Source organism: Phacochoerus africanus, chromosome 8 (genome assembly GCF_016906955.1).
Source record: "Phacochoerus africanus isolate WHEZ1 chromosome 8, ROS_Pafr_v1, whole genome shotgun sequence".
NCBI classification, from domain to species: Eukaryota; Metazoa; Chordata; class Mammalia; order Artiodactyla; family Suidae; genus Phacochoerus; species Phacochoerus africanus.
This window is the reverse complement of record NC_062551.1, coordinates 57,858,818-57,883,124: the sequence shown is the minus strand read 5'-3', so window position 1 is coordinate 57,883,124 and position 24,307 is coordinate 57,858,818. Positions and strand designations below refer to the sequence as shown.

At 48.0% G+C, this 24,307-nt stretch overlaps 1 protein-coding gene and 1 non-coding gene across 6 annotated transcripts in view; one reads left to right on the top strand and one right to left on the bottom strand.

Moving 5' to 3' along the window:
• The window catches only part of LOC125132683 (cationic amino acid transporter 3-like), a 32,646-nt gene extending 15,152 nt beyond the window's left edge, over positions 1-17,494 (top strand). Inside the window, exons 1-12 of one of the 5 annotated variants that reach the window (XM_047790258.1) lie at positions 690-1,062; positions 12,330-12,726; positions 13,284-13,442; positions 14,729-14,906; positions 15,108-15,220; positions 15,360-15,582; positions 15,756-15,895; positions 15,989-16,091; positions 16,272-16,471; positions 16,669-16,835; positions 17,063-17,171; positions 17,338-17,494. In XM_047790258.1, the coding sequence (XP_047646214.1) occupies positions 1,009-1,062; positions 12,330-12,726; positions 13,284-13,442; positions 14,729-14,906; positions 15,108-15,220; positions 15,360-15,582; positions 15,756-15,895; positions 15,989-16,091; positions 16,272-16,471; positions 16,669-16,835; positions 17,063-17,171; positions 17,338-17,459 (1,965 nt within the window). In that variant the 5' untranslated portion in view covers positions 690-1,008 and the 3' untranslated portion in view covers positions 17,460-17,494. Of the gene's footprint in view, positions 1-687; positions 1,063-8,411; positions 8,554-10,273; positions 10,742-12,329; positions 12,727-13,283; positions 13,443-14,728; positions 14,907-15,107; positions 15,221-15,359; positions 15,583-15,755; positions 15,896-15,988; positions 16,092-16,271; positions 16,472-16,668; positions 16,836-17,062; positions 17,172-17,337 lie in introns of those variants that run through there. The other 4 variants (XM_047790260.1, XM_047790259.1, XM_047790261.1 and 1 more) reach the window with 4 other exon arrangements.
• Positions 9,688-9,794, bottom strand: LOC125134735 (U6 spliceosomal RNA). Its single transcript, XR_007136747.1, has one exon. It is a non-coding gene; the product is annotated as a U6 spliceosomal RNA (small nuclear RNA).
• Positions 17,495-24,307: the final 6,813 nt, after the last annotated feature.

Here is a 24,307-nt window from a genome sequence, read left to right as displayed (position 1 = left end):
TCTTTGTGGTTTTGTGGTTTTCTTCTTAGGACCTCCCCTGGTGCACATGGAAGCTTCCAGGCTAGGGGCTGAATGGGAGCTGCACCTGCCAGCCTACCCTACAGACCCAGCAAGGCCAGATCCCAGCCAGACCTGTGACCTAAGCTGCAGATTTTGGCAATGCTGGATCCTTAACCCACTGAGTTAAGGCAGGGATGGAACTTGCCTCCTCATGGACACAATGTCTTGTTCTTAACCCACTGAGCCACACTGGGAACTCAACACCCCTTATCTGTGAGAGAGGGTTAACCTGGAACCATAAAGAGGGAGGGATTCATCCTTATTTATGAAAAAGATATTCTTGGGGGGAGGAGGAGGGAGTGGGATGGCCTGGGCATGTGGGGTTACTCTTGCATTTGGAATGGATAAGCAATGAGATGCTGCTGTGTAGCCCTGGGCACTCCATCTGGTCACTTGTGACAGAGCATGATGGAGGATAATGTGAGAAAAAGAATGAATACATACACAGACACATGTGCGTGTGTGTGCGTGCGTGTGTGTGTGTGTGTGTGTGTGTGTGAATGGGTCTCTGCTATTTGGAAAACTGACAGAGCACTGTAACCAGTTATAATAGAAAAGATGAAAATCATTATTTAAAAAAAAGGCATTCTTTACTTCAATGCTTAAAGCAGATCTGCCAGGAGGGTTGGCAGGATGAGTTCCCACAAAGTTCAGGCAGAAACACGTATGAGCCAAAATGACGTCTCCACCCTTGAGTGGTGAACGTTGTCTCCACTGCAAACGCATGATACTCTCCAACCCATCAGGTCCAGCAATTCTCCTTCTGAGGACTCACCCAGAAAAACCGAAGGCACCCTCCAGAAGAATTCTCTGTACAGCCTTGTTCATGGCAGCGTTGCTCACGAGAGCTAGAACACGCAGCACCCAAGTGCGCACGGACCAACGAAGGGCTGTGAGAGGTCGTGTGTACACACAGCAGCGTGTTGTTCAGCGTTAAGAAGGAAGGGAATGCTAACACATGCCGCACTGTGTGTCTACCTTACAGACGTCCTGCTAAGTAAGGTGAGCATTCCTGCAAAGGAGAACTTGGAATGACTCCACTTAAGTATTGTAAGAGGCACTTGGAGCGGTCAGATGCCTAGAGACAAAAAGTGGTAGGGAGATTGCGAGGAACCGGGAGAGGAGATGGGGGTTGTTGGTGAGTGGGTAAAGTTTCAGTTGTGCAAGAGGCAAAACCTTCTGGAGTTTGGTGGCAGAAAATGTGAACACAGTTTATTTTTTTAGGCTTTTTTTTTTTTTTTGCCATTTCTTGGGCCGCTCCTGCGGCATATGGAGCCTCCCAGGCTAGGGGTCTAATCGTAACTGAAGCTGCCAGCCTTTGCCAGGGCCACAGCAAGGCGGGATCCTAGCCACATCTGCCACTACACCACAGCTCACCGCAATGCCGGATCCTTAACGCACTGAGCAAGGCCAGGGATCGAACCCGCAACCTCATGGTTCCTAGTCGGATTCATTAACCACTGCGCCACGACAGGAACTCCCTGCACATACTTTAATATGACTGTACCGGACACCTAAAGTGGATGAAATCTTCATTATATTTTACAACTGGAGAAACTGTCTCAGAACCATGCCCCCCTGAGGGCAACCACAGACATGTCAAGGGCTGACAGCAACACTCCAGATGCTCCCACCCACCCAGTACCAGCCCCAGCCCCACCCCCACCCAACAACCCAGGGGTTAAGCCTAGTCCTTGGTGCTCAGGGACTCCCTCCTTCCCTCTTTGGAGATGTGGCAGCTCCAGCCCCACAGAGCTTAACCTCAGCTTCCCTGACGGATCCCTGCTCCAGGTTCTGCTCCATGGGTCCAGTAAGTCTTGGGTATTCCCTCTCCTGGAAGAGTCTGGGTGCTGGGTTCATCGGCTCCTAAAGAGACTCTGCCATCGCAGGGTGCAGCTGGGTCAGCCTGGCTCAGCCTGAGGGTGGGAAGACCCATTGTACACTTGAAAGCAGAAGGGGCTGGGAGCTGCTGTGTTTGTCAAGAAAGAGGTGGGGCTTGGCTCAGTGCCTGGATTCTAAGACTCATTTTTTGGACCTGTGCTCAAACAGTGGTAAACATGACCCTTATACAGGGTTTATGACATGAGAACCACTGACCTCGGCTTCCTGTGTACAGTTGGAAGTCTGGGTTTCCACCTCTGCGGATTCCCAGAACACTGTAACTGAGGGAACTGACTTGAGCACCTGTGGCTTTTGGTATCTGTGGAGGAGGGCTTGTGGTGATGCATATGAATCAACAAAGGGCTTGCTGACACTGTGACGCTGGCTCAGAGGACACATTACTGGTATTAATTGAAAACATGGTGGTGGGAGATCCTGTCGTGGCTCAGCAGAAAGGAATCTGAGTAGCATCCCTGAGGACCCAGGTTTGATTCCTGGCCTCACTCAGTGGGTTAAGGATCCAGTGTTGCTATGAGCTATGGTGCAGGTTTCAGAAGTGCCTTGGATCCTGAGTTGCTGTGGCTGTGGCATAGGCCAGCAGCTACAGCTGCAATTCCACCCCTAGCCTGGGAACCTCCATATGCTGCGGGTACATCCCTAAAAAACCAAAAAATGAAAATAAAATAAAAATAAAATATGGTGGTAAAATACATATAGCATAAAATTAACCATCTCCACCATTGTAGGTGTACAGTTCTGTACCATTAAGTACATTTCCATTGTCCTGCGACCAGTCTCAGAACCCTTCTCTTCCTGTGCCCATTTAACAATAACTCCCCTTTGCCTCCTCACCTCAGCTCCTGGCAAACCACCGATTGACTTTTCTGTCTATGAATTTCTGTCTGGGTATCTCATAGAAGTGGAATCATGCACTGTCTGTCTTTGTGTGACTGGCTCATGTCACTTAGCACAGTGTCCTCAAGGGTCCTCCATGTTGTAGCAGGGGTCAGCCATTGCTGTTTTCTCAGGCTGAATCATATTCCACTGTCTGTATGGAGCACATTGTGTCTGTCCATTCCTTTGGGGATGGACATAGGACATGCTTCCATGTCTGAGCTACTGTGAATAGTATTGGTATAACCGTGGACGTCCGGTTATCTCTTTGAGACGCTGTTTTGAGTTCCTTTGGGTCTATACCCAGAAGTTGAATTGCTGGATCATAGGGTAAATCCATTTTCAATATTTGAGGAATGACCATATTTTATGCATAGTATCTCCTCCCTTCTCCATTTTGCTTTCCTACTCACAGTGCCCAAGGGCTCCTCCGTAGTATCTGAACCAGAAGAACACAGACTCCCAGAGAATGAAATGACTTCTCCGAGCACACAGAGATGTTGGTAGAGCCAAGATTCTTTTTTTAAAATTTTTATATTTTTGGTCTTTTAGGGCTGCACCCAAGAAATATGGAGTTTCCCAGGTTAGGGGTGGAAACGGAGCAACAGCCACAGCGATGCCAGGTCCGAGCTGCATCTGCCACCTAAAGACAGTTCATGGAAACAGCAGTTCCTTAACACAGTGGGCGAGGCCAGGGGTTGAACCTGTGCCTTAATGGATGCTAGTCAGATTCGTTTCCACTGAGCATAGAAATTCTGAGCCGAGATTTTAATCAGAGTTTGCTGGCTCTTCGAATGCTTGCTCTTCACCACTGGGCTGAGCTTGGACTTTGCAGGATCCATGGGCAGGAGCTTCCTGAAGATGACTGTGTTCCCTGGGTCAGCCTGGCCCTCAGAGCTGGGTAGTGGGGAGACATTGTGTGCCCCAAAGATTAGGAGACAGAATCCTGTCACTTCTGATTGAGAGTGAAGGTGGGACCCTTTCCTGCAGGCAGCTGGGAGACAGACCAGTGTGGTTTGATGCCTTGACTGAGCTGGGCTGGAGTCTGTCCCATGTCATTCTGCCTGAACTCGCAGTTCCAACTCCATGTCACTCTGCAAGCAGTGACACAGAAAGTGGTCCGTTTTCAGGAACCTTGGTGTAGAAAGATGTGGAGTCTCAGTTCTCTGATCACCCAGCCCCTTAAAAGTCACTTCACACATAATATGGCGGGGATGGAATAATGATGAAAATTTCCCCAGTTTTAAAACTAGAAAATAGTGGAGTTCCCGTCATGTCGCAGTGGTTAACGAATCCAACTAGGAACCATGAGGTTTCAGGTTCGATCCCTGCCCTTGCTCAGTGGGTTAAGGATCCAATGTTGCCGTGAGCTGTGGTGTAGGTTGCAGACGCGGCTTGGATCCCGCGTTGCTGTGGCTCTGGTGTAAGCCGGTGGCTACAGCTCCGATTGGACCCCTAGCCTGGGAACCTCCATATGCTGCGGTAGCGGCCCAAGAAATAGCAACAAGACAAAAAAATAAATAAATAAAACTAGAAAATAGAAGGACAAACCAGACAAGCTAATGCATAGCAGAGGTAGATTTGAACTAGCAGAGCTGGTTGATTTCAATTCTAGAATCATCAATTCTAGGGGAGCTCCCCTTGTCGCTCAGTGGAAACAAATCTGACCTGACTAGCATCCATGAGGACACAGGTTCATGAGTGTATTGAGGATCCGGCGTTGCTGTGGCTGTGGTGTAGGCGGACAGCTGTAACTCGGATTCTACCCCTAGCCTGGGAACCGCCATATGCTGTGGGTGTGGCCCTAAATAGACAAAAGACAAAAGACAAAAAAAATCAAAAATAGAATCATAAATTCTAAAATCAGCACCTTATACCAATTAAGCTGCTGCTGTGTGTCCCAGGCACTGTATTGGAAGCTTTTACAGCTTTCCCACTGTGCCTCATCAGGTTAAGATCCCAACTAGTATCTATGAGGATGTGGGTTGAATCCCTGGCCATGCTCTGTGAGTTAAAAATCTGACATTGCCGTGAGCTGTGGTGTAGGCTGCAGTATCAGCTCTGATCTGCTGTTGCTGTGGCTGGGATGTAAGCCTGCAGCTGTAGCCCCGCTAGGAAACCTAGCCTGAGAACTTCCACATGCCCTGGGTACAGCCCTAAAAAAAAACAAAGAAGCAGCAGCTCTTGTTTCTTTCTTTTTGTTATTATTAATGTTTTTCTGTTTTATTGATGTATAATTCTTTTTATGTTTTTTAAAGAATCAAATACATATATTTAAACACAATTACATTCACACAGATTATTATATCATGGATCTTAAGAAACAGATTAAGTTACTCCCTTTCGAGAAGTGGAATGGAAAATATGCTGAGACAAATAGGAAATTTATTCTATACTTTATCCCATTTTCTATGGCTTTCCTCTTTACTATTTAGAATTATCTATTATATTTCAATTTCTCTTTAAAAATTAGCATTATATTAAAATTGTGTATATTATGCAACTAAAATTTATAAAGAAGAAAGACTTATAAACCATTAAATATTTCATATAGCATAATAAAAAGAACAACTTAACTGGTCAGAATAACAGAAATAATACACCCTCAGAGAATAAGTAAAATATAAAATGCATAAATTGGTTAAAAAACAATGTAACTATATAAATATGTCCTCACAATTTGTTACATCTATTGATTCTTCAATATAGGCATTACGCCATTCTAGGTGATGTGCTGAACAAGACATTATAGACCTTACATTGTACCATGGAAATGGTTATTAATAATACAATTGTAGAACTGTATTAGTTAATTGTACAGTGGCATTATTTAATTATAATTATCATCAATTCTTTGATGGAGAGGAAATCAGAATCAGATCTAAGAAGACTTCATCATTCCAAGAATGATGTCAAATGACCCTCTTCACGGTGGATTATGCACTTATTGACTATGAGCTGTGTTTCTTCTCCAGAGATTCCCTGTTTGTGTATCAATTGTAGATTTTTGGTTTGCAGTTATTCTGAAGTTTTGATAGAAGAGTCTATATGTATGTGAGATTGTTTTAAGTTGTTGTTCTCTTAATTGCAAGTTCATCTCCAGTGTCCTGCATTTGTACCACCTCTTCTCATGATTTATGATTTTGGTGGTATAATTGTGCATGGATGATTTCATACCTTTACTGTATCTATACCTTTCCTGGTGAGCCTTGTCATTTGTGGCATTTTTGTTTCCTGTTGCTGTCTTTTCTCTTCTGCCTAGAGAAGTTCCTTTAGTATTTGTTGTAAAGCTGGTGTAGTGTTGCTGAATTCTCTCAACATTTGCTTATCTGTGAAGGTTTTGATTTCTCCTTCAAATCTGAAGGAGAGCCTTGCTGGGTAGAGTATTCTTGGTTGGAGGTGTTTTCCTTTCATCACGTCAAGTATATCATGCCACGCCCTTCTGGCCTGCAGAGTTTCTGCTGAAAAATCTGCAGATAACCTTATTGGGGTTCCCTTGTATGCTGCTTGTTTCTTTTCCCTAGCTGCTTTCAAGATTTTCTCTTTGTCTTTAATCTTGGTCAGTGTGATTAATATGTGCCTTGGGGTATATCCTCCTTGGGTTTATTTTATGTGGTACTTGTTGTGCTTCCTGGATTTGAGTGAGTAGTTCCTTTCCCGTGTTAGGGAAGTTTTTGGCTGTTATCTCTTGGAATATTTTTTCTGTCCCCTTCTCTCTCTCTTCTCCTTCTGGCACCCCTATAATACGGATGTTGGTGCGTTTCACATTGTCCCAGAGTTCTCTGAGACTCTCTTCATTTGTTTTCAATCTTTTTTCTCTTTTCTGTTCTGCATCCGTGATTTCCACTAATCTGTCCTCCGCCTCGCTTATTCGTTCTTCTGCCTCCTGTATTCTGCTGTTAGCTGCCTCTAGTGAACTTTTTATTTCCGTTATTGTATTTTGCATCTCTTCTTGTTTAAGTTTTGTAGCTTGTATCTCTTTGCTCAGTGTTTCCTGTAAGTTATCCACCTTTGCCTCCAGTTTATTTCCAAAGTCTTGCCTCATCTTCAGCATCAACAATCTAAAGTCTTTTTCCTGGAGGCTGAGAATCTCCTGATCACTTAGCTGATTTTCTGGGGTTTTTTCTTTCTCCCTCATCTGAGCTATAGTTCTCTGTCTTTTCATTTTGATAGGTTTTTGGTGTGGTGACCTTTTGACAGATACTAGAGTTGTAGCCTCTCTTACTTCTGGTGTCTGCCCCCCTTGTGGCTGAAGTTGGTACAGGGGCTTGCTGTAGGCTTCCTGATGGGAGGGACTGATGCCTGCCCACTGGTAGGTGGAGCTGATTCTAATCCCTCTGGTGGGTGGGGCTTAGTCTCTGGATGGGACTAGAGGCAACTGTGTGCCTGAGGGGTCTTTAGGTGGCCTGTTTAGTGAGGGATGGGGCTGTGATCCCACCTGGATTGTTGTTTGCCCTGGGGCTTTTCAGCTCTGACTGAAAATGGCCCCCTCCAGAGAAAGGCACTGCTGCTGAATATTCCTGAGAGAGCTTTGCCTTCAATGTCCTTCCCCCACAACAAGCCACATTCACCCCTGTTTTCCCAGGATGTCCTCCAAGAACTGCAGTCAGCATTGACCCAGATGCCTATGGAGACCTCGCTCTGCCCTGGGACCCAGTGCACGTGAAAGTCTGTGTGTGCCTTTTAAGAATGGGGTCTCTGTTTCCCCCAGTCCTGTGGATCTCCTGCTCACAAGCCCCACTGGCCTTCAATGCCAGATGCTCCAGGGACTCTTTCTCCCACATGTGAGGGTTTGATGTGGGGCTCTGAACTCTCACTCCTGTAGGTGAGTCTCTGTGACCCAGTTAGTTTCCAGTCTGTGGAGCTCCCCACCCGGGAGGGATGGGGTTGTTTATATCATGTAATCGCCCCTCCTCCCTCTTGTGTCCTCTTTTTCTTCTGGAGTAGGATGTCTTTTTTAAGGTTTCCAGTCCATTTGGGTGGAGATTGCTCAGCCTTTAGGTGTGACTTTTGTTCTTTTTAGGAGAGAAGTTGAGCTCCAGTCCTTTTCTTCTGCCGTCTTAATCCTCTCTCAAGCAGCTCTAGTTTCTGAAGGGACAGAAAACATTTCTTTGCCTGGTCGAATAATTACATTTCCCTAGCAGATTGACGAATGTCGTTTGGTATCTAGAGGAGGCCTGTAAAAACTCTGAGGCTCAAAGACAGTCAGACACTTGGAGTTTATATGCTACCCAAGACCAAGGAGAAGGGGGTGGGGACCCAGGGTTTAAAGAGGAGGCAGACAGTGCCCAGGAGGAAGGGGGAGAGCAAAGGTTTGCCACTCCATGAAGTCAAGTCATTCCGAGATTAAAAGTTTTTATAAATAGCTCTCTTCCTGGCACTGGCTCCGATTAGACCCCTAGCCTTGAACTTTGATATGCTGAAGGTGCCTAAAAGACAAAAAGACACCAAAAACCAAACAAAAACTAAAAAACCTTGCCTTGAGGGGTAACCACAGAAGAATCACTGGCAGATTCTAACACTACAGGTGATCTCGCTCTCCCAGCCCCACCCCCACCCCACCCCACACCCAGCCAGCAACCCAGGGTTAAGCTTGTCTTTTGTGCTCAGTAATTTCCTGCTTTCGTTTTTTGGAGATTTCCTTTTTTTCAGCCCCACACAGCTTAACCTCCGCCTCCCTGCGTGTTCCAGTGCTCCAGGCTCTGCTCCATGAATCCAGTAAGTCTTGGTATCCCCTTCATGTGGCAGAGACTGGGCGCTGGGTTCAGCTACTCCTGGATATTTTTTTGTTGTCGTTGTCTCTTTGGGGCCGCACCCGCGGCATAGGGAAGTTCCCAGGCTAGGGGTGGAATCTGAACTGCAACTACCGGCCTCATGCCACAGCCATGGGGATGCTGGATCCTAAACCCACTGAGTGACACCAGGGATCAAGTTTGCCTCCTCATGGATACCAGTTGGGTGCATTGCTGCTGAGCCACGGCAGAATTCCTTGGCTCTTCCTAAAGAGACCTCTGCCATCCCAGGGGTGCAGCTGGGTCAGCCTGGCTCAGCCTGAGGGTGGAAAGACCCATCCTGCACAGGAAAGCAGGAGCTGGCAGGTGTGAGGGTTTGTGTGGGAAAAGGTGGGGGTGGGGAGATTACATCTGTGTCCAGAGGCTCTAAGACTAGTGCTTAGGTTTGTGTTCAGACAACAGGAAAAATTGCCCTTATGTAAGGTGTATGACCTGGGGACCACTGACTTCAGGCTCCTGTCTACTACCTGGCGCACTGTGTCTGCAGGTACAAGGATGACGTGAGGGACTTGGAAGCATCCTGGATTTGGTATCCATGAAGAATGACTGTGTGGTGATTTATATTAAATCCCCTTGGGGTTTGTTTCAGCCAGGAACTCTGTGAAGTTGTCTCTGCTATTTATCATTGGCAGCAATTTTAAAATTGGTGATAAAATACACAACAAAATCCATTTAACTATTTTAAAAATTTTAAGGTTTTATGGATGTGTAGTTGATCTTTCTTTCTCATTCTTTCTCTCTCAAACTCTCTCTCTCTTCCTTTCTCTCTTTTTTTCTTTTGCTTTTTAGGGCCACATGTGTGCATATGGAAGTTCCCCAGCCAGGGGTCAAATCAGAGCTACAGCTGCCGGTCTACACCACAGCCACAGCAATGTGGGATCCAAGCTCACAGCAACGCCAGATCCCTAACCCACTGAGCGAGGCCGAGGCCAGGGATGGAGCCCACATCCTCATGGATGTTAGTCAGATTCGTTTCCCCTGCACCTCAATGGGAACCCCCGATGATGGCTGATTTTCAGTGTTGTGATCATTTCTGCTTTACAGCAAAGGGGTTCAGGTAAAGACCATGGAATGCTTCATGACTGTGTGTGTCATCCTGGCGCAGGGGCCATGCTAATCTTCTTTGCAAGATTCCAGTTTTAGCAGAGGTGCTGCTGAGGCAGGCACCCTTGCTAAGCAGTTTTAAGTGTGCAGGTCACTAAGTTGACGTACGTTTACATATTTGCTGAGCAGCCAATCTCCAGACGCTTTTCATCCTGTAAACCTGAAACCGTGTCCCCATTGGACAAGGGCTTCTCATTGTCCCCTCACCCCAGCTCTCTTTGACTTTGCGTCTCTAAGGATCTGACTCCTTTGGGTACTTCATGGCGGTGGAAACACACAGTATTTGTCTTTTGGTGCCAGGCTCCTGTCACTTGGCACAATGTCCTCAAGCTTCCTCCAGGTTGTAGCACAGGTCCAGATATTGCTGTCTTTGTGTTCCCTTCATGGCCCAGTGGTTAACGAACCTGAGTAGGATCCATGAGGATTCGGGTTCAGTCCCTGGCTTTGCTTGGTGGGTTAAGGATCTGGTGTTGCCATGAGCTTTGGTGTAGGTCACACACATGGCTTGGATCCCTGTTGCTGTGGCTGTGGTGTAGGCTTGTGGCTGCAGCTCTGATTCCACCCCGAGCCCAGGAACCTCCATTGCTGAGGGTGCAGCCCCAAAAAGCAAAAGACAAAAAAAAAAGAAAAAAGAAAACAAGAAATGCTGTCTTTTGAAGGCTGTCTGTATCCTATGCCACTGTCTGTATAGACCACACTGTGTTGGCCTTTCGTTCATGGATGGACACGGGAGCTGCTTCCGTGTGTCAGCTTTGGTGACTAATGCTGCTGTGAACAGGGGTGTCCACAGCTCTCTGAGACCGTCTTTTCCGTTATTGGAGGGTATCCCCAGAGGGGGAGTGTTGGATTATATGGGAAAGCATTTTTAGTTTTTGGAGGAACCCCCGTCTTTTCTCCACAGAAGCTGCTCCTTTTCCACTCATCCTAACAGTGCACGAGATTGGTCAGAAGCATTTGAAAAAGAGGCAAACGGGGGTGCTGAGCAGTACATGACGTGTTCAAAGGCACAGGTGTGGGGGCGGAGCCGAGATGCGAATCAGCGTTTCCTGGCTCTTGGAAATGCTTGCTCTTCACCACTGGGCTGAGCTTGGACTTTGCAGGATCCATGGGTGGAAGCTTCCTGAAGATGACTGTGTTCCCTGGGTCAGCCTGGCCCTCAGAGCTGGGTAGTGGGGAGACATTGTGTGCCCCAAAGATTAGGAGACAGAATCCTGTCACTTCTGATTGAGAGTGAAGGTGGGACCCTTTCCTGCAGGCAGCTGGGAGACAGACCAGTGTGGTTTGATGCCTTGACTGAGCTGGGCTGGAGTCTGTCCCATGTCATTCTGCCTGAACTCACAGTTCCAACTCCATGTCACTCTGCAAGCAGTGACACAGAAAGTGGTCCGTTTTCAGGAACCTTGGTGTAGAAAGATGTGGAGTCTCAGTTCTCTGATCACCCAGGTCTTAGAGTCACTTCAGGAGTTCCCGTTGTGGCTCAGCAGAAAGGAATCCGACTAGGAAGCATGAGGTTGGGGGTTCAATCCCTTCTTGCTCCATGGGTTAAGGACCCAGCGTTGCCGTGAGCTATTGCATAGGTCGGCAGCTACAGCTCAGATTAGATCCCTAACCTGGGAACCTCCATATGCCTTGGGTGCAGCCCTGAAAAGACAGAAAGACAAAAACAAAAACAAAAAGGTCACTTCACGCATGAGAAGGAAGGAAAGGAATAAGGATGGCAACAATTTCCCGTGTTTTATGGAGGAAAGGAGGACGAAGATTGCACATAGTTTGTACACAATCAGACAAGCTGATGCACAGCAGAGCTGAATTGGAACCAGCAAATCTGGTTGACTTCAGTTCTAAAATCATCATTCTTAGCCACTCAGCTTATACCAATTAAGAGGCTGCTGTGTGTGCCAGGCACTGTTTTAGAAGCTTTTGCTTCTGAAGGGGCCAAAATCTTGGCTTTCTAGATTCTTTGACTGGTCTCATAATGACATTTACATAGCAGATGAACAAATTTAGATTGTTAGGTACAGGAGGCCCATAGAAACTCAGAGGCTCAAAGACAGTCAGGCACCTGAGGCTTATATGCTCACACCCTGAGCTTAAGGAGAAGGGGGTGGGCATCTGGGGGTTCACAGGGGAGGGAGACAGCCCCCAGGAAGCTGGGAGGAGAAATGCTTGGGAAGCAGATGTTTGCCCATTTATTTAGAGACGTCTTTCTGATAAAAGGTTATCTCCAGAAACAGCTCTCTTCTTGGCATGGGCTGTCTGTCGAAGTTATTGAGCAGTTAAGGGAGAGGCAAGAGCTGTTCCTGAGTCTGCTGGGTCTTCATTGCCTTCAGCTCCAAACAGTGCACATGTGAAGTGGTGCATTTTGGGGGAGACATAATTCTCTCCCCTCCCTTCTCTGCAAGCAGCCCTTCCAGTAACTTTGAACCATGTGGAAAGTCTTCCTTAGATTTGAAGAAACCAAAGCTCAGAGATGGAGGACGTGTCCCATGTACCCCTTTACCCGCTGTTCCCATGACCCCATTGCTTTGTGGAGTCAGACTCCCAGGGTCAAGTGTGGATGGACATTCTTGGTGACTTTGGGTCTTGTTTTCTCTTCAGGGCGGAGCCTCCTCAACTCTGTCTAGGATGTTGGGTCAGCGTGTTCGCCAGTTTGGTGAGAAACTGGTCCGAAGGCGGCCACTGGAGCCGAGGAACGAGTCTGAGATTCCCACACCTCATCTAAACAGCTTCAGCCTAGTGGTCTTTGGTGTGAACAGAACCCTGAGGGTTGGTGTGTACATCCTGGCTGGTTCAGTGGCCGTGTATGTAGCTGGACCTGGGATCATCGTCTCCCTCGTGGTGGCTGGCTTATTTGCCCTGTTGTCTGGATTCTACTTTGCTGAGTTTGGGGCCCGGGTACCCTGCTGTGGTTCTGTGTATCTCTTCAGCTATGTGACAATGGGACAACTGTATGCCTTCATCACTGGCTGGACCCTCATACTGCATTTCGTCCTTGGTGAGATGCCAGGAGTGGCGCATGCTGTGGGCTTAAGACCAGGGACCTGGGAGAGAGAACTGGGGTCTTCCCTCGTTCATCAGCCCTTTGTCATTGACCTTGTAGAGGGAGTCAGGTCATCGTGGCAGAATCCCCTCCACCTGCATTCTCCTCAGATCTAACCTGTCGTCATAAAATGACTGGAAACCTAGAAGGAGGGGGAAGTGTAGGGAGTGGGTGCGAGGGAGGCACATCCCACAGGCCCATCCCTCAGCATTTGAAAGGCTTTGCTCAGCTGTTGTCTTCCTGGGATTTCCCTGTACCAGTCAAGGGAGATTTCAGCCCTCATCTCCCAGCCCTGCTGGTCCTACTTCCCTGTGTTCTTTTCTTGCATAACCTCCATCTCCTCCTAACATATCACATAGCCCTTTAGTCACCTGTATCAGCTCCCCCCCAGCCCATGAAGAGAAACTTTGAGACAGGATATTTTGTCTGTTTCTTCCCCCCCAAATCCACTCCAGGGAGTTCCTAGGGGTTCAGTTACTGTCCTTTCATGAATCTTCCTTCTGCCACTGCAGCCACTGCCTACTTGACCAGGGCCTGGAGCTACACCTTTGACAGCCTGATCGGGAACCACATCTCACAAAAGTTAGAGGGAACGTTCTCTGAGCATATGCCCTCGTTCCTGGCCCCATACCCAGACTTTGTTGCGCTGGCCCTGGTGCTGCTGATGGCTGGTAAGAAGGGGTCAGAGCAAAGCTGGGGAGCATGGACTGTGAATGGGGGCGCTGGGGTGGGAAGGGCTTGGGTCCCAGACTGGTCGGGAGATTAGGACTGGAGAGAAAGGGGCAGGAAGGCAAAGCTGAGCCCATTGTTTTCCACCTTTGGAGCACTGACGTTTGCCCATGGGTGGGGGCTCTCCTTGCTCCCCAAATTACATTTTTATTTTTTCTTTCTTTTTTTTAATACATGTGTACTGGTGGCATATGGAAGTGCCTGAGGCTAGGATTTGAATCCAAGGCACCCCTGTGACCTACACCACAGCTCATGGCAGCACTGGATCCCGAACCCAGTGAGTGAGGCCAGGTATCCAACCTGCATCCTCCAGAGGCAACAGTGGGTACCTAACCTGCTGATCCATAGTAGGAACTGCTGTAAAATCACTGTTGGATGTTGACCAGCATCCCTGGCCTTTGCTTCCCCATGTGACACATGCCAGTCAGAATGTTTCCACATATGGCCACACCTCTATCAGGGGACAAAATCAGCCCAGCTCAGAATCACTGACAGACTCACAAGTTTCCTTGTGTATATTGACGACAGGGCTATTCTTTAATTTGTTTAATTAATTAATTAGTTAAATTATTTATTTATTTTTTGTCTTTTGTAGGGCGTCACCCACGGACGGCATATGGAGGTTCTCAGGCTAGGGGTCTAATCTGAGCTGTTGCTGCCGGCCTACACCACTGCCACAGCAATGTCAGATCCAAGCTGTGGCTGAAACCTACACCACAGCTCACGGAAATGCTGGATCCTTAACCCAAGGGATTGAACCTGCAACCTCATGGTTCCTAGTTGGATTCGTTAACCACTGAGCAACAACGGGAACTCCAAGGATATTCTTTTAAAGGAAAGGAGATTCTCAGAGCAAGAACTAATGTACTATTTGTGTCAGCTTTACTGAAATATCATTCACATACAACATTCTGTAAGATTATGACAGTGTGATTATTTGATAGATATATATATTGTGAGATGATTGCCACGATAAGAAATGAACCATCTTGGAGTGTACAAATCCGAGGCACTTAGGACATTCACAGTGTTGCACAACCGACATCTCCCTCTACTTCCAAACATTTTCATCTCCCCCAAAGGCAGCCCTGTACCCACTGAGCATCACTGTCCATCCCCCACCCCACCTCAGGTCCCCAACCCTAATCTCTTGACCACCGCCAGTCCACTTTCTGTCTCTGTGGATTTAATTATTTTGGAGGTTTCACACTTTCCATCTTTCCCACAGGGCTACTGATTCTGGGAGTTCATGACTCAGCCCTGGTTAGCAAAGTGTCCACAGGCGTCAATGTTTTGTTGCTCAGCTTCATGATCCTCTCTGGCTTCATTAAGGGAGACCTGCACAACTGGCAGCTCACAGAACAGGACTACAAACTGGCTGCATCTGGATCCAATGACACCTCTAGGTTAGGAGGGTCCTCTTACCCCTGGTCCTGCTTAGAGGGGGCTGCAGATCTGGGAATACAGTGGGAATGGAAGAGACCTGGCCTGATGGATCCAGAAGATGGGGTCCTGGAGCCCAGGTCCTGGGGCATTAACAAAGGAGTCCAGTAGAGATGTCTGAACAGCCTCCCCCATGCTCTTCCTCATCCCTTCTCTCACCACAGCCTGGGCCCTCTGGGTTCTGGAGGGTTTGTGCCCTTTGGCTTCGAAGGGATTCTCCGAGGAGCAGCAATGCCTTTCTACTCATACTTTGGTCTCAATGCCATTATCACTACAGGTAACATGGTCATTTGGGCTGCCCTTGAGCAATGGGGTTGGAAGTTGACGAGGCTGCTTTTGGAGGTGGGAGGGGGAAGAATATTGAATGATTTCACAGCTGTGTGTTTTCCTGACCTGATGCTCCCACCATCCTGCAGGGAGAGAAACCCCCAACCCTCAGCGTTCCATCCCTTGGAGCATAGGGATCATCATCTCCATCTGCTTTTTGGCCTATTCTGGTGTCTCAGCAGCTCTCACCCTCATGGTGCCCTACTACCAGATGCATCCTTACAGTCCGTTGCCACAGGCTTTTCACCATGTTGGCTGGGCTCCTGCCGGATACTTTGTGGCTGTTGTCATCCTGTGTGCTCTTTTTTACAGGTCAGTGTCAAAGCTTTCTCTCCATGTACCGTCAGATGCTCAGGCATCCTCTCTCCTGGGATTGAGGGAGGAGAGGGAAAGACACCTCACCCCATGTGGGACCAGGAAGCAGAAACCAGAGCTGTCCTGCTTCTCTACATCCTCACACGTGTTCCCATTATTGTCTTTTCCAGCCTCCTGCTTGTCAAGTTGAGCATGTCTCGGTTGATTTGTGCAATGGCAGAGGATGGGCTCCTTTTCCGGGGACTTGGCAAAATCTATGCCCGAAGAGGCACCCCCATCGTGGCCATCCTGGTTTCTGCAACTCTTTCAGGTCCATAAACACAACCCAGTCCTTCTTCGATCAATTTCTTTAGCTTGGATATATCCAGTGGCTTCTCACTCCCTCCCCCAACCCTCGTTCTAGGGATCACAGCATTGCTTTTCGAGATCTTTCGTGTTGTGGAACTCATGTCAGTTGGGGCCCTGTTTGTTTACTTCCTGGTGACTTTTTCTGTCCTGGTCCTCAGGTGAGACTCCACTACACCTTGACTGGGGGTCTTGGACTCATGGAGGTTGACAGTATGATCCCCCCATGCTGCTTCCTAAATGTCCTGCTGGGCTTGAGTCAGGGAAAGCAGTGGACTAGGCTGTCTGATGCTGGATGAATAGGCGCAGCTGTTCATATTACCTTTATACCTCTAATGCAGGTACCAGCCAGACCAGAGCTTCAGCAAGAAGGAGAAAGTAGAGGAGGAAATTGAGATGGAGCCTATAGTTGAAGGAAATCCTTCCCCATCTGTACCTGAAGCAGGAACCTCAAACCCTCTAAAGAGTCTGTGGGACCCTGTCAGCACCATCCCAACTCTGAAATCTGGCCAGATTGTCTATGGATGCGCCTTCCTGCTGGGTGAGCACGGGGACTTCTCTTTGGTCACCTTCTGAGATGGACAGGATGGGCAGGGAGTGGGCGGGCTGGCAGCTGAGGAGTCTTGCAGATGTGATGGCCCTTCCTGGGGTGGGCAGTGTGGGGGAGGGGTGACCCGAGGTCTTGACCCATTTGGCCTCTGGAGTTGAGCCTGCTGTCCTCCCCCTTGACCCTTGCAGTTCTCCTGCTGACCATCCTGAGCCTGCTTCTGGCCCTGTGGCCCAGCCAAGTGTTCTCTGGAGACCCCGGGTTCACAGCAGGGGCTGTGCTGCTGCTGCTGCTCATTGCGGGGATCACTGCCATCATTTGGAGGCAGCCCCAGAACCCCTCTCCTCTTCCCTTCAGGGTAGGTGACCTTATGTGCCCAGCTGTCCAGGCTGAGTGTCTGAAGTCGGCATGCTTTGAGGTGAAGCCTCCTTTGCTGGACCAGGGAAGGGGGGACTTGCTCAAACCAATGGACCTTCCCTGGTCCCACACAGTCTCAGTGGGCCCTGCATGCACAGCCTGAGTAGGAGTGGCGTCTCCCTGCCCACGTGGGTGCTGTGTTCAGGGATTCACTGGCTTTGCCCCCAGGTCCCTGCTCTGCCCGTGCTCCCAGTGCTGAGCATCTTTGTGAATGTCTACCTGATGATGCAGATGTACTCTGTGACCTGGGCCCAGTTTGGCATCTGGAATATCGTGGGTAAGTGGCTTTCTGGGATAAAGCACTCTAGATTCATTGAACCCAACCCCCTTCCTAATGACCTCTCCCCACAAAGTGTGTCAGATGCCATAATAGGGGACCTTCTGGGCATTTGTAAGCGGGGAGAGGGCCTACTTTGCTTCTCATGGTCTCATTTCCCTGCTAGGACTGGCCACATACTTTGAATATGGGATCCGACATAGCTTGGAGTTGAAGAGGGATCCACAGCCACCTACCTTCACCTCCCAGACTCAGGATGAACACACCCTTGGTGCTGAATCCTCTTAACCACAGGGAATAGATTATGTACGGTTCTCTCCAAATACTGCATCTGTTTTCTTGCTCAAGCGACACCGTGATCCTCTATGGGGTATGAGTGGATTGCATTTAGAGCCCTGTTTTCATTGACAGAGGACTGAATCACTTTAATATCGTACAATTTTTTTTGTCTTTTTGCCATTTTCTTGGGCCGCTCCCGTGGCATATGGAGGTTCCCAGGCTAGGGGTTGAATCGGAGCTGTAGCCAACCAGCCTACGCCAGAGCCACAGCAACGCCGGTTCCGAGCCACGTCTGTGACCTACACCACAGCTCATGGCAACGCCCGATCCTTAACCCACTGTGCAAGGCCATGGATCGAACCGGAAACCCCACAGTTCCTAGTCGGATTCATTAACCACTGGACCACAACAGGAACTCCAATATTGCATAATTTTTAACTAAGCTTTTCTTTCTTTCTTTCTTTTTCTCTTTCTTTCTTAAGGGCCACACCTGAGGGATATGGTGGTTCCTAGGCTAGGGGTGGAATTGGAGCTGTAGCTGCCAAACTACACCACAGCCACAGAAAAGCCAGATAGGACCCACATCTGCCACCTGCACTGCGGCTCATGGCAACACTGGATCCATAACTCTTGTGTGAGGCCAGGGATTGAACCTGTGTCTTCATTGAATCTAGTCAGATTTGTTTCTGCTGAGCCCGGACAGGGACTCCTGTATATTTATTAATGATGGCCATTCTGACTGATTTGAGGTGGTACCTCACTGTAGTTTTTCTTTGCATTTCTCTAATAATTAGTGAAGAGTTGAGCATTTTTTCATGTGCCTGTTGGAAATCCCTATGTTTTCTTTGGAGAACTGTCTATTTAGGTCTTCTGCCCATTTTTTAAATTGGGTTGTTTGCTTTTTTTGCTATTGAGGTGTATGAGTTTTTTGTCCATTTTGGAGAAGAAGCCCTTGTTAGCGGCATTGTTTGCAACTCTTTTCTTCCATTCTGTACATTGTCTTCTTTTTTTAATGGTTTCCTTTGCTGTGCAAAAGCTTGTAATTTTACTTAGACCCCATTGGCTTATATTTGTGTTTATTTCTATTGCCTTGGAAGACAACCTTAGAAACCATTTGTGGGGTTGATGTCAGAGAATGTTTGCCTAGGTTGTCTTCTAGGAGTTTTATGTTGCCTTGTCTTATTGTTGAAGTCTTTAAGTTATTTTGAGTTTCTTTTTGTGCATGGTGTGAGGGTATGTTCTAGTATCATCGATTTACATGCAGCTGTCTAGTTTTCCCTGTACCACTTGCTGAAAAGACTGTCTTTACCCCTTTTTATTGTATTTTCAATTGAAAACTGAGGTTTTTTTTTTAGCTTTTTAGAGCCACACCTGCAGCATATGGAGGTTCCTAGGCTAGAGGTCGAATCAGAGCTACAACTGCCGGCCTATGCCACAGCCAGAGCAACTCGGGGCCCGAGGCATGTCTGAGACCTACACCACAGCTCACACTCCGCCAGATCCCTGACCCACTGAGTGAGGCCATGTATGGAACCCTCATCTCTCCTGGATCCCAGTTGGATCTGTCTCCGCTGAGCCACAACAGGAATTCCTAGAGCAAGATGTTGAGTGTTGGGATAGTGCCGACACAATACACAGTGGGTCTGTGGGCACTCCTTTTTCCCGTTTTATATTCTTGCCTCCTTTGTTGAAGATCAGTTGACCTTAGGAGTCTGAGGCCCTAAAAAGGAAAAAAAAAAGGAAAACCCCCAATCATCTTGGATAACACAGGGTTGCCTCAAATCTTCAATTTGCAAAAAAAAAGAAAGAAAGAAAGAAAGAAATGCAGTGTCTTCCAAGCCCAGTAAAGCAAGGTATGCCTGTACACATATATGTTCATGTGTTTATGTGTAATTAATACCCATCAAATAGGTACATGCAATTTAAGTACTAAAAAGACACGTGTTACTCTTCCCTGTTCATCTGGAATTCACTGTATCGCGGCATCGTGTGTGTTTCTTTGCTGTGTCTCTCACCCCTCGGTCTCTGTGTATGCTCTCTGCATTCTCATTTCCTCTTAGAGAGACATTGAGTGCATTGGGTTAGGGGTTATCCCAATGACCTGCTTGTCCTGAATTCCCCCTTTAAGGGCCTGTCTCCAAATACAGACACACTCTGAGGTATGAGGGTTCAGTTTGCAGAACAAAGGACCCTAAATGCCCAAGTGCCCAGCTGGATTGGAGGGAAGACAGGATGCTGGGAAATCGGGGTGGGGAAAGAAGGGCCTGAGGGAAAACTAGGAACAAACACATGTGGGCAGAACACATCCCAGGTTTTGCCTTGATGAACTATATCCGAGAGAAAGTGCCTTACACCAAACACGTGAAACTGGCATGTCATCACTGCTCTTCTAAAGCTTTGGCCAGTTGCCCTGAGCTGCTTCCCTGTCTGGATCCCGAACAGTTATCAGCCCCTTGGGGACAGAATCCTGAGTCTCCACCATGGCCTGGTGTCAATTCCGTCACTCAGGAAGGTTCAACCAATATTTGCAAGGGATCGACTATATAGGAGACTCCTACAGAGGAAGTGGAGGACGCTTAGGACCTGGACTTGCTTCAAGCTTACAAGGTTCTTTCTCTCACTTACAGATGTGACTCTGAAGCTTAGCGAGAGCCTCCATGGGTTGCCCCATAGAGAGGGGGTCAGTCCGGGCAGTGTACCTCCAGAACCAGAGCCCTTCTCTCTACTCTTAAACGACCCTTCCCTTCCTTCCTGTGGGTCTTCCACGCCCTCGTCCAGTGCCTAGACATCACCTAATAGCCAGAAGAAGGACAGAAAAACTCCCTGAGGGATCGTTGGCTTGGATGAAGAGCTCAGATTCCTTTCTCACTCAGAACTCCTTCTAGTGGCTCAGATTGAAACCTTTGCATGATAGGAGTTCCCCTTATGATGCAGTTATTAACTATATTAAATATTTTACAATTGAAAATAAAATGCAATACCACTAGACATGCTCCAGAAGAGCTAGAATGAAAACGATGGGGGAAAAAAACAAAAGAAACAAGTGTTGGTTTGGAATGTGGAGTGTGGATATTCTGCTGTTGGAAATAGAAAGGGGTGTCACCTCTTCTAGGTATGTTCCCAACACAGTTTGACCCAAATATGCACGACGACACATCTACTAGAGGTTCATCTCAGTTCTCCTTGTGGCGGCTCCCCACTGGAGCCGACCTAAAAGCCCATGGAGACTGGACGGGGTCAGTTCTTTGTGAGGGATGGACGTGATTTCTTCCAGCTTCGATGGGATACAAGTGCCCAAAACCCTGGGTAATTTTTAGGTGGAGACTGTGATGAGCTGAAGTTATACCTGCCTGCAGGGAGTCTGGGCCCTCTCAGTTCCCTGCAACAGCCCTACAGAGGGACCTGCAAACCCAAGATACGTGAAAGAGGCCAGACCCCGCGTCCATCTACACTGGGTCCATTTACAGAGCACCCGACGTGAGACAACATCAATTTCTGCTGCTGGATCAGGACGGAGGTCCTCCTAGGAGGAGTGGGGACTGGATTGGCAGTGGGGGGAGGGGAGGTTCCAGGGTGCGGGCAGTACTTCTGCTTGGCTTCTTTTTTGTGTGTGTGTGGTCTTTTTAGGGCCACACCCTCACATACGGAGGTTCCCAGGGTAGGGAGTCTAATCAGAGCCTCAGGGGCCGGCCTACGCCACAGCCACAGCAATGCCAGATCCGAGCCTCATCTGCGACTACACCACAGCTGAAGGTCATGCTGGATCCTTAACTCACTGAGCGAGGCCAGGGATGGAACCCGCAACCTCGTGGTTCCTAGTTGGATTTGTTAACCACTGAGCCAGGATAATGAGGATAATGTGAGAAAAACAATGAATAAATACACATAAGTGTGTGTGTGTGAGTGACTGGGTCTCTTTGCTATTCAGAAAATTGACAGAACACTATAACCAAGTATAATAGAAAACATGAAAATCATTATTTTAAAAAAAGGCATTCTTTACCTCAATGGTTAAAGCAGATCTGCCAGGAGGGGTTTGACAGGATGAGTTCCCACAAAGTTCAGGCAGAAACACGTATGAGCCAAAATGACGTCTCCACCCTTGAGCGGTGAACGTTGTCTCCACTGCAAACGCATGATACTCTCCGACCCATTAGGTCCAGGAATTCTCCTTCTGAGGACTCACCCAGAAAAACCGAAGGCACCCTCCAGAAGAATTCTCTGTACAGCCTTGTTCATGGCAGCGTTGCTCACGAGAGCTAGAACACGCAGCACCCCAAGTGCCCACGGACCAACGAAGGGCTGTGAGAGGTCGTGTGTACACACAGCAGTGTGTTGTTCAGCATTAAGAAGGAAGGGAATGCTAACACATGCCGCACCGTGTGTCTACCTTACAGACGTCCTGCTAAGTAAGGTGAGCTTTCCTGCAAAGGAGAACTTGGAATGACTCCACTTAAGTATTGTAAGAGGCACCTGGAGCGGTCAGGTGCCGAGAGACAGAAAGTGGTAGGGAGGTTGCGAGGAACCGGGAGAAGAGATGGGGGTTGTTGGTGCGTGGGTAAAGTTTCAGTTGTGCAAGAGGCAAAACGTTCTGGAGTTTGGTAGCACAAAATGTGAACATAGTTTATCGTGACTGAACCGGACACTTAAAGTGGCTGAAGTGTTAATTATATTTTAAAACTGTAAAAACTGACTCAGAACCATGCCCCCCTGAGGGTAACCACAGAGAAGTCAAGGGCTGACAGCAACACTCCAGATGCTCCCACCCACCCAGCACCAGCCTCACCCAACAACCCAGGGGTTAAGCCTTGCTCTTGGGGCTCAGGGACTCTCCACTTACTTCTTTGGAGATGTGTCATCTCTAGCCCCACAGAGCTTAACCTCAGCCTCCCTGCGTGTTCCAGTGCTCCAAGCTCTGCTCCAAGGATCCAGTAAGTCTTGGGTATCCCCTCTCCTGGAAGAGTCTGGGTGCTGGGTTCATCGGCTCCTAAAGAGACTCTGCCATCCCAGGGTGCAGCTGGGCCAGCCTGGCTCAGCCTGAGGGTGGAAAGACCCATTGTACACTTGAAAGCAGAAGGGGCTGGGAGCTGCTGTGTTTGTCAAGAAAGAGGTGGGGCTTGGCTCAGTGCCTGGATTCTAAGACTCGTTTTTTTGGACCTGTGCTCAAACAGTGGTAAAGATGACCCTTATCTAGGGTTTATGACATGAGAACCACTGACCTCGGCTTCCTGTGTACAGTTGGAAGTCTGGGTTTCCACCTCTGCGGATTCCCAGAACACTGTAACTGAGGGAACTGACTTGAGCACCTGTGGCTTTTGGTATCTGTGGAGGAGGGCTGATGGTGATGCATATGAATCAACACTGGGCTTGCTGACACTGTGACGCTGGCTCAGAGGACACATTACTGGTATTAATTGAAAACATGGTGGTGGGAGATCCTGTCGTGGCTCAGCAGAAAGGAATCTGAGTAGCATCCCTGAGGACCCAGGTTTGATTCCTGGCCTCACTCAGTGGGTTAAGGATCCAGTGTTGCTATGAGCTATGGTGCAGGTTTCAGAAGTGCCTTGGATCCTGAGTTGCTGTGGCTGTGGCATAGGCCAGCAGCTACAGCTGCAATTCCACCCCTAGCCTGGGAACCTCCATATGCTGCGGGTACATCCCTAAAAAACCAAAAAATGAAAATAAAATAAAAATAAAATATGGTGGTAAAATACATATAGCATAAAATTAACCATCTCCACCATTGTAGGTGTACAGTTCTGTACCATTAAGTACATTTCCATTGTCCTGCGACCAGTCTCAGAACCCTTCTCTTCCTGTGCCCATTTAACAATAACTCCCCTTTGCCTCCTCACCTCAGCTCCTGGCAAACCACCGATTGACTTTTCTGTCTATGAATTTCTGTCTGGGTATCTCATAGAAGTGGAATCATGCACTGTCTGTCTTTGTGTGACTGGCTCATGTCACTTAGCACAGTGTCCTCAAGGGTCCTCCATGTTGTAGCAGGGGTCAGCCATTGCTGTTTTCTCAGGCTGAATCATATTCCACTGTCTGTATGGAGCACATTGTGTCTGTCCATTCCTTTGGGGATGGACATAGGACATGCTTCCATGTCTGAGCTACTGTGAATAGTATTGGTATAACCGTGGACGTCCGGTTATCTCTTTGAGACGCTGTTTTGAGTTCCTTTGGGTCTATACCCAGAAGTTGAATTGCTGGATCATAGGGTAAATCCATTTTCAATATTTGAGGAATGACCATATTTTATGCATAGTATCTCCTCCCTTCTCCATTTTGCTTTCCTACTCACAGTGCCCAAGGGCTCCTCCGTAGTATCTGAACCAGAAGAACACAGACTCCCAGAGAATGAAATGACTTCTCCGAGCACACAGAGATGTTGGTAGAGCCAAGATTCTTTTTTTAAAATTTTTATATTTTTGGTCTTTTAGGGCTGCACCCAAGAAATATGGAGTTTCCCAGGTTAGGGGTGGAAACGGAGCAACAGCCACAGCGATGCCAGGTCCGAGCTGCATCTGCCACCTAAAGACAGTTCATGGAAACAGCAGTTCCTTAACACAGTGGGCGAGGCCAGGTGTTGAACCTGTGCCTTAATGGATGCTAGTCAGATTCGTTTCCACTGAGCATAGAAATTCTGAGCCGAGATTTTAATCAGAGTTTGCTGGCTCTTCGGAATGCTTGCTCTTCACCACTGGGCTGAGCTTGGACTTTGCAGGATCCATGGGTAGGAGCTTCCTGAAGATGACTGTGTTCCCTGGGTCAGCCTGGCCCTCAGAGCTGGGTAGTGGGGAGACATTGTGTGCCCCAAAGATTAGGAGACAGAATCCTGTCACTTCTGA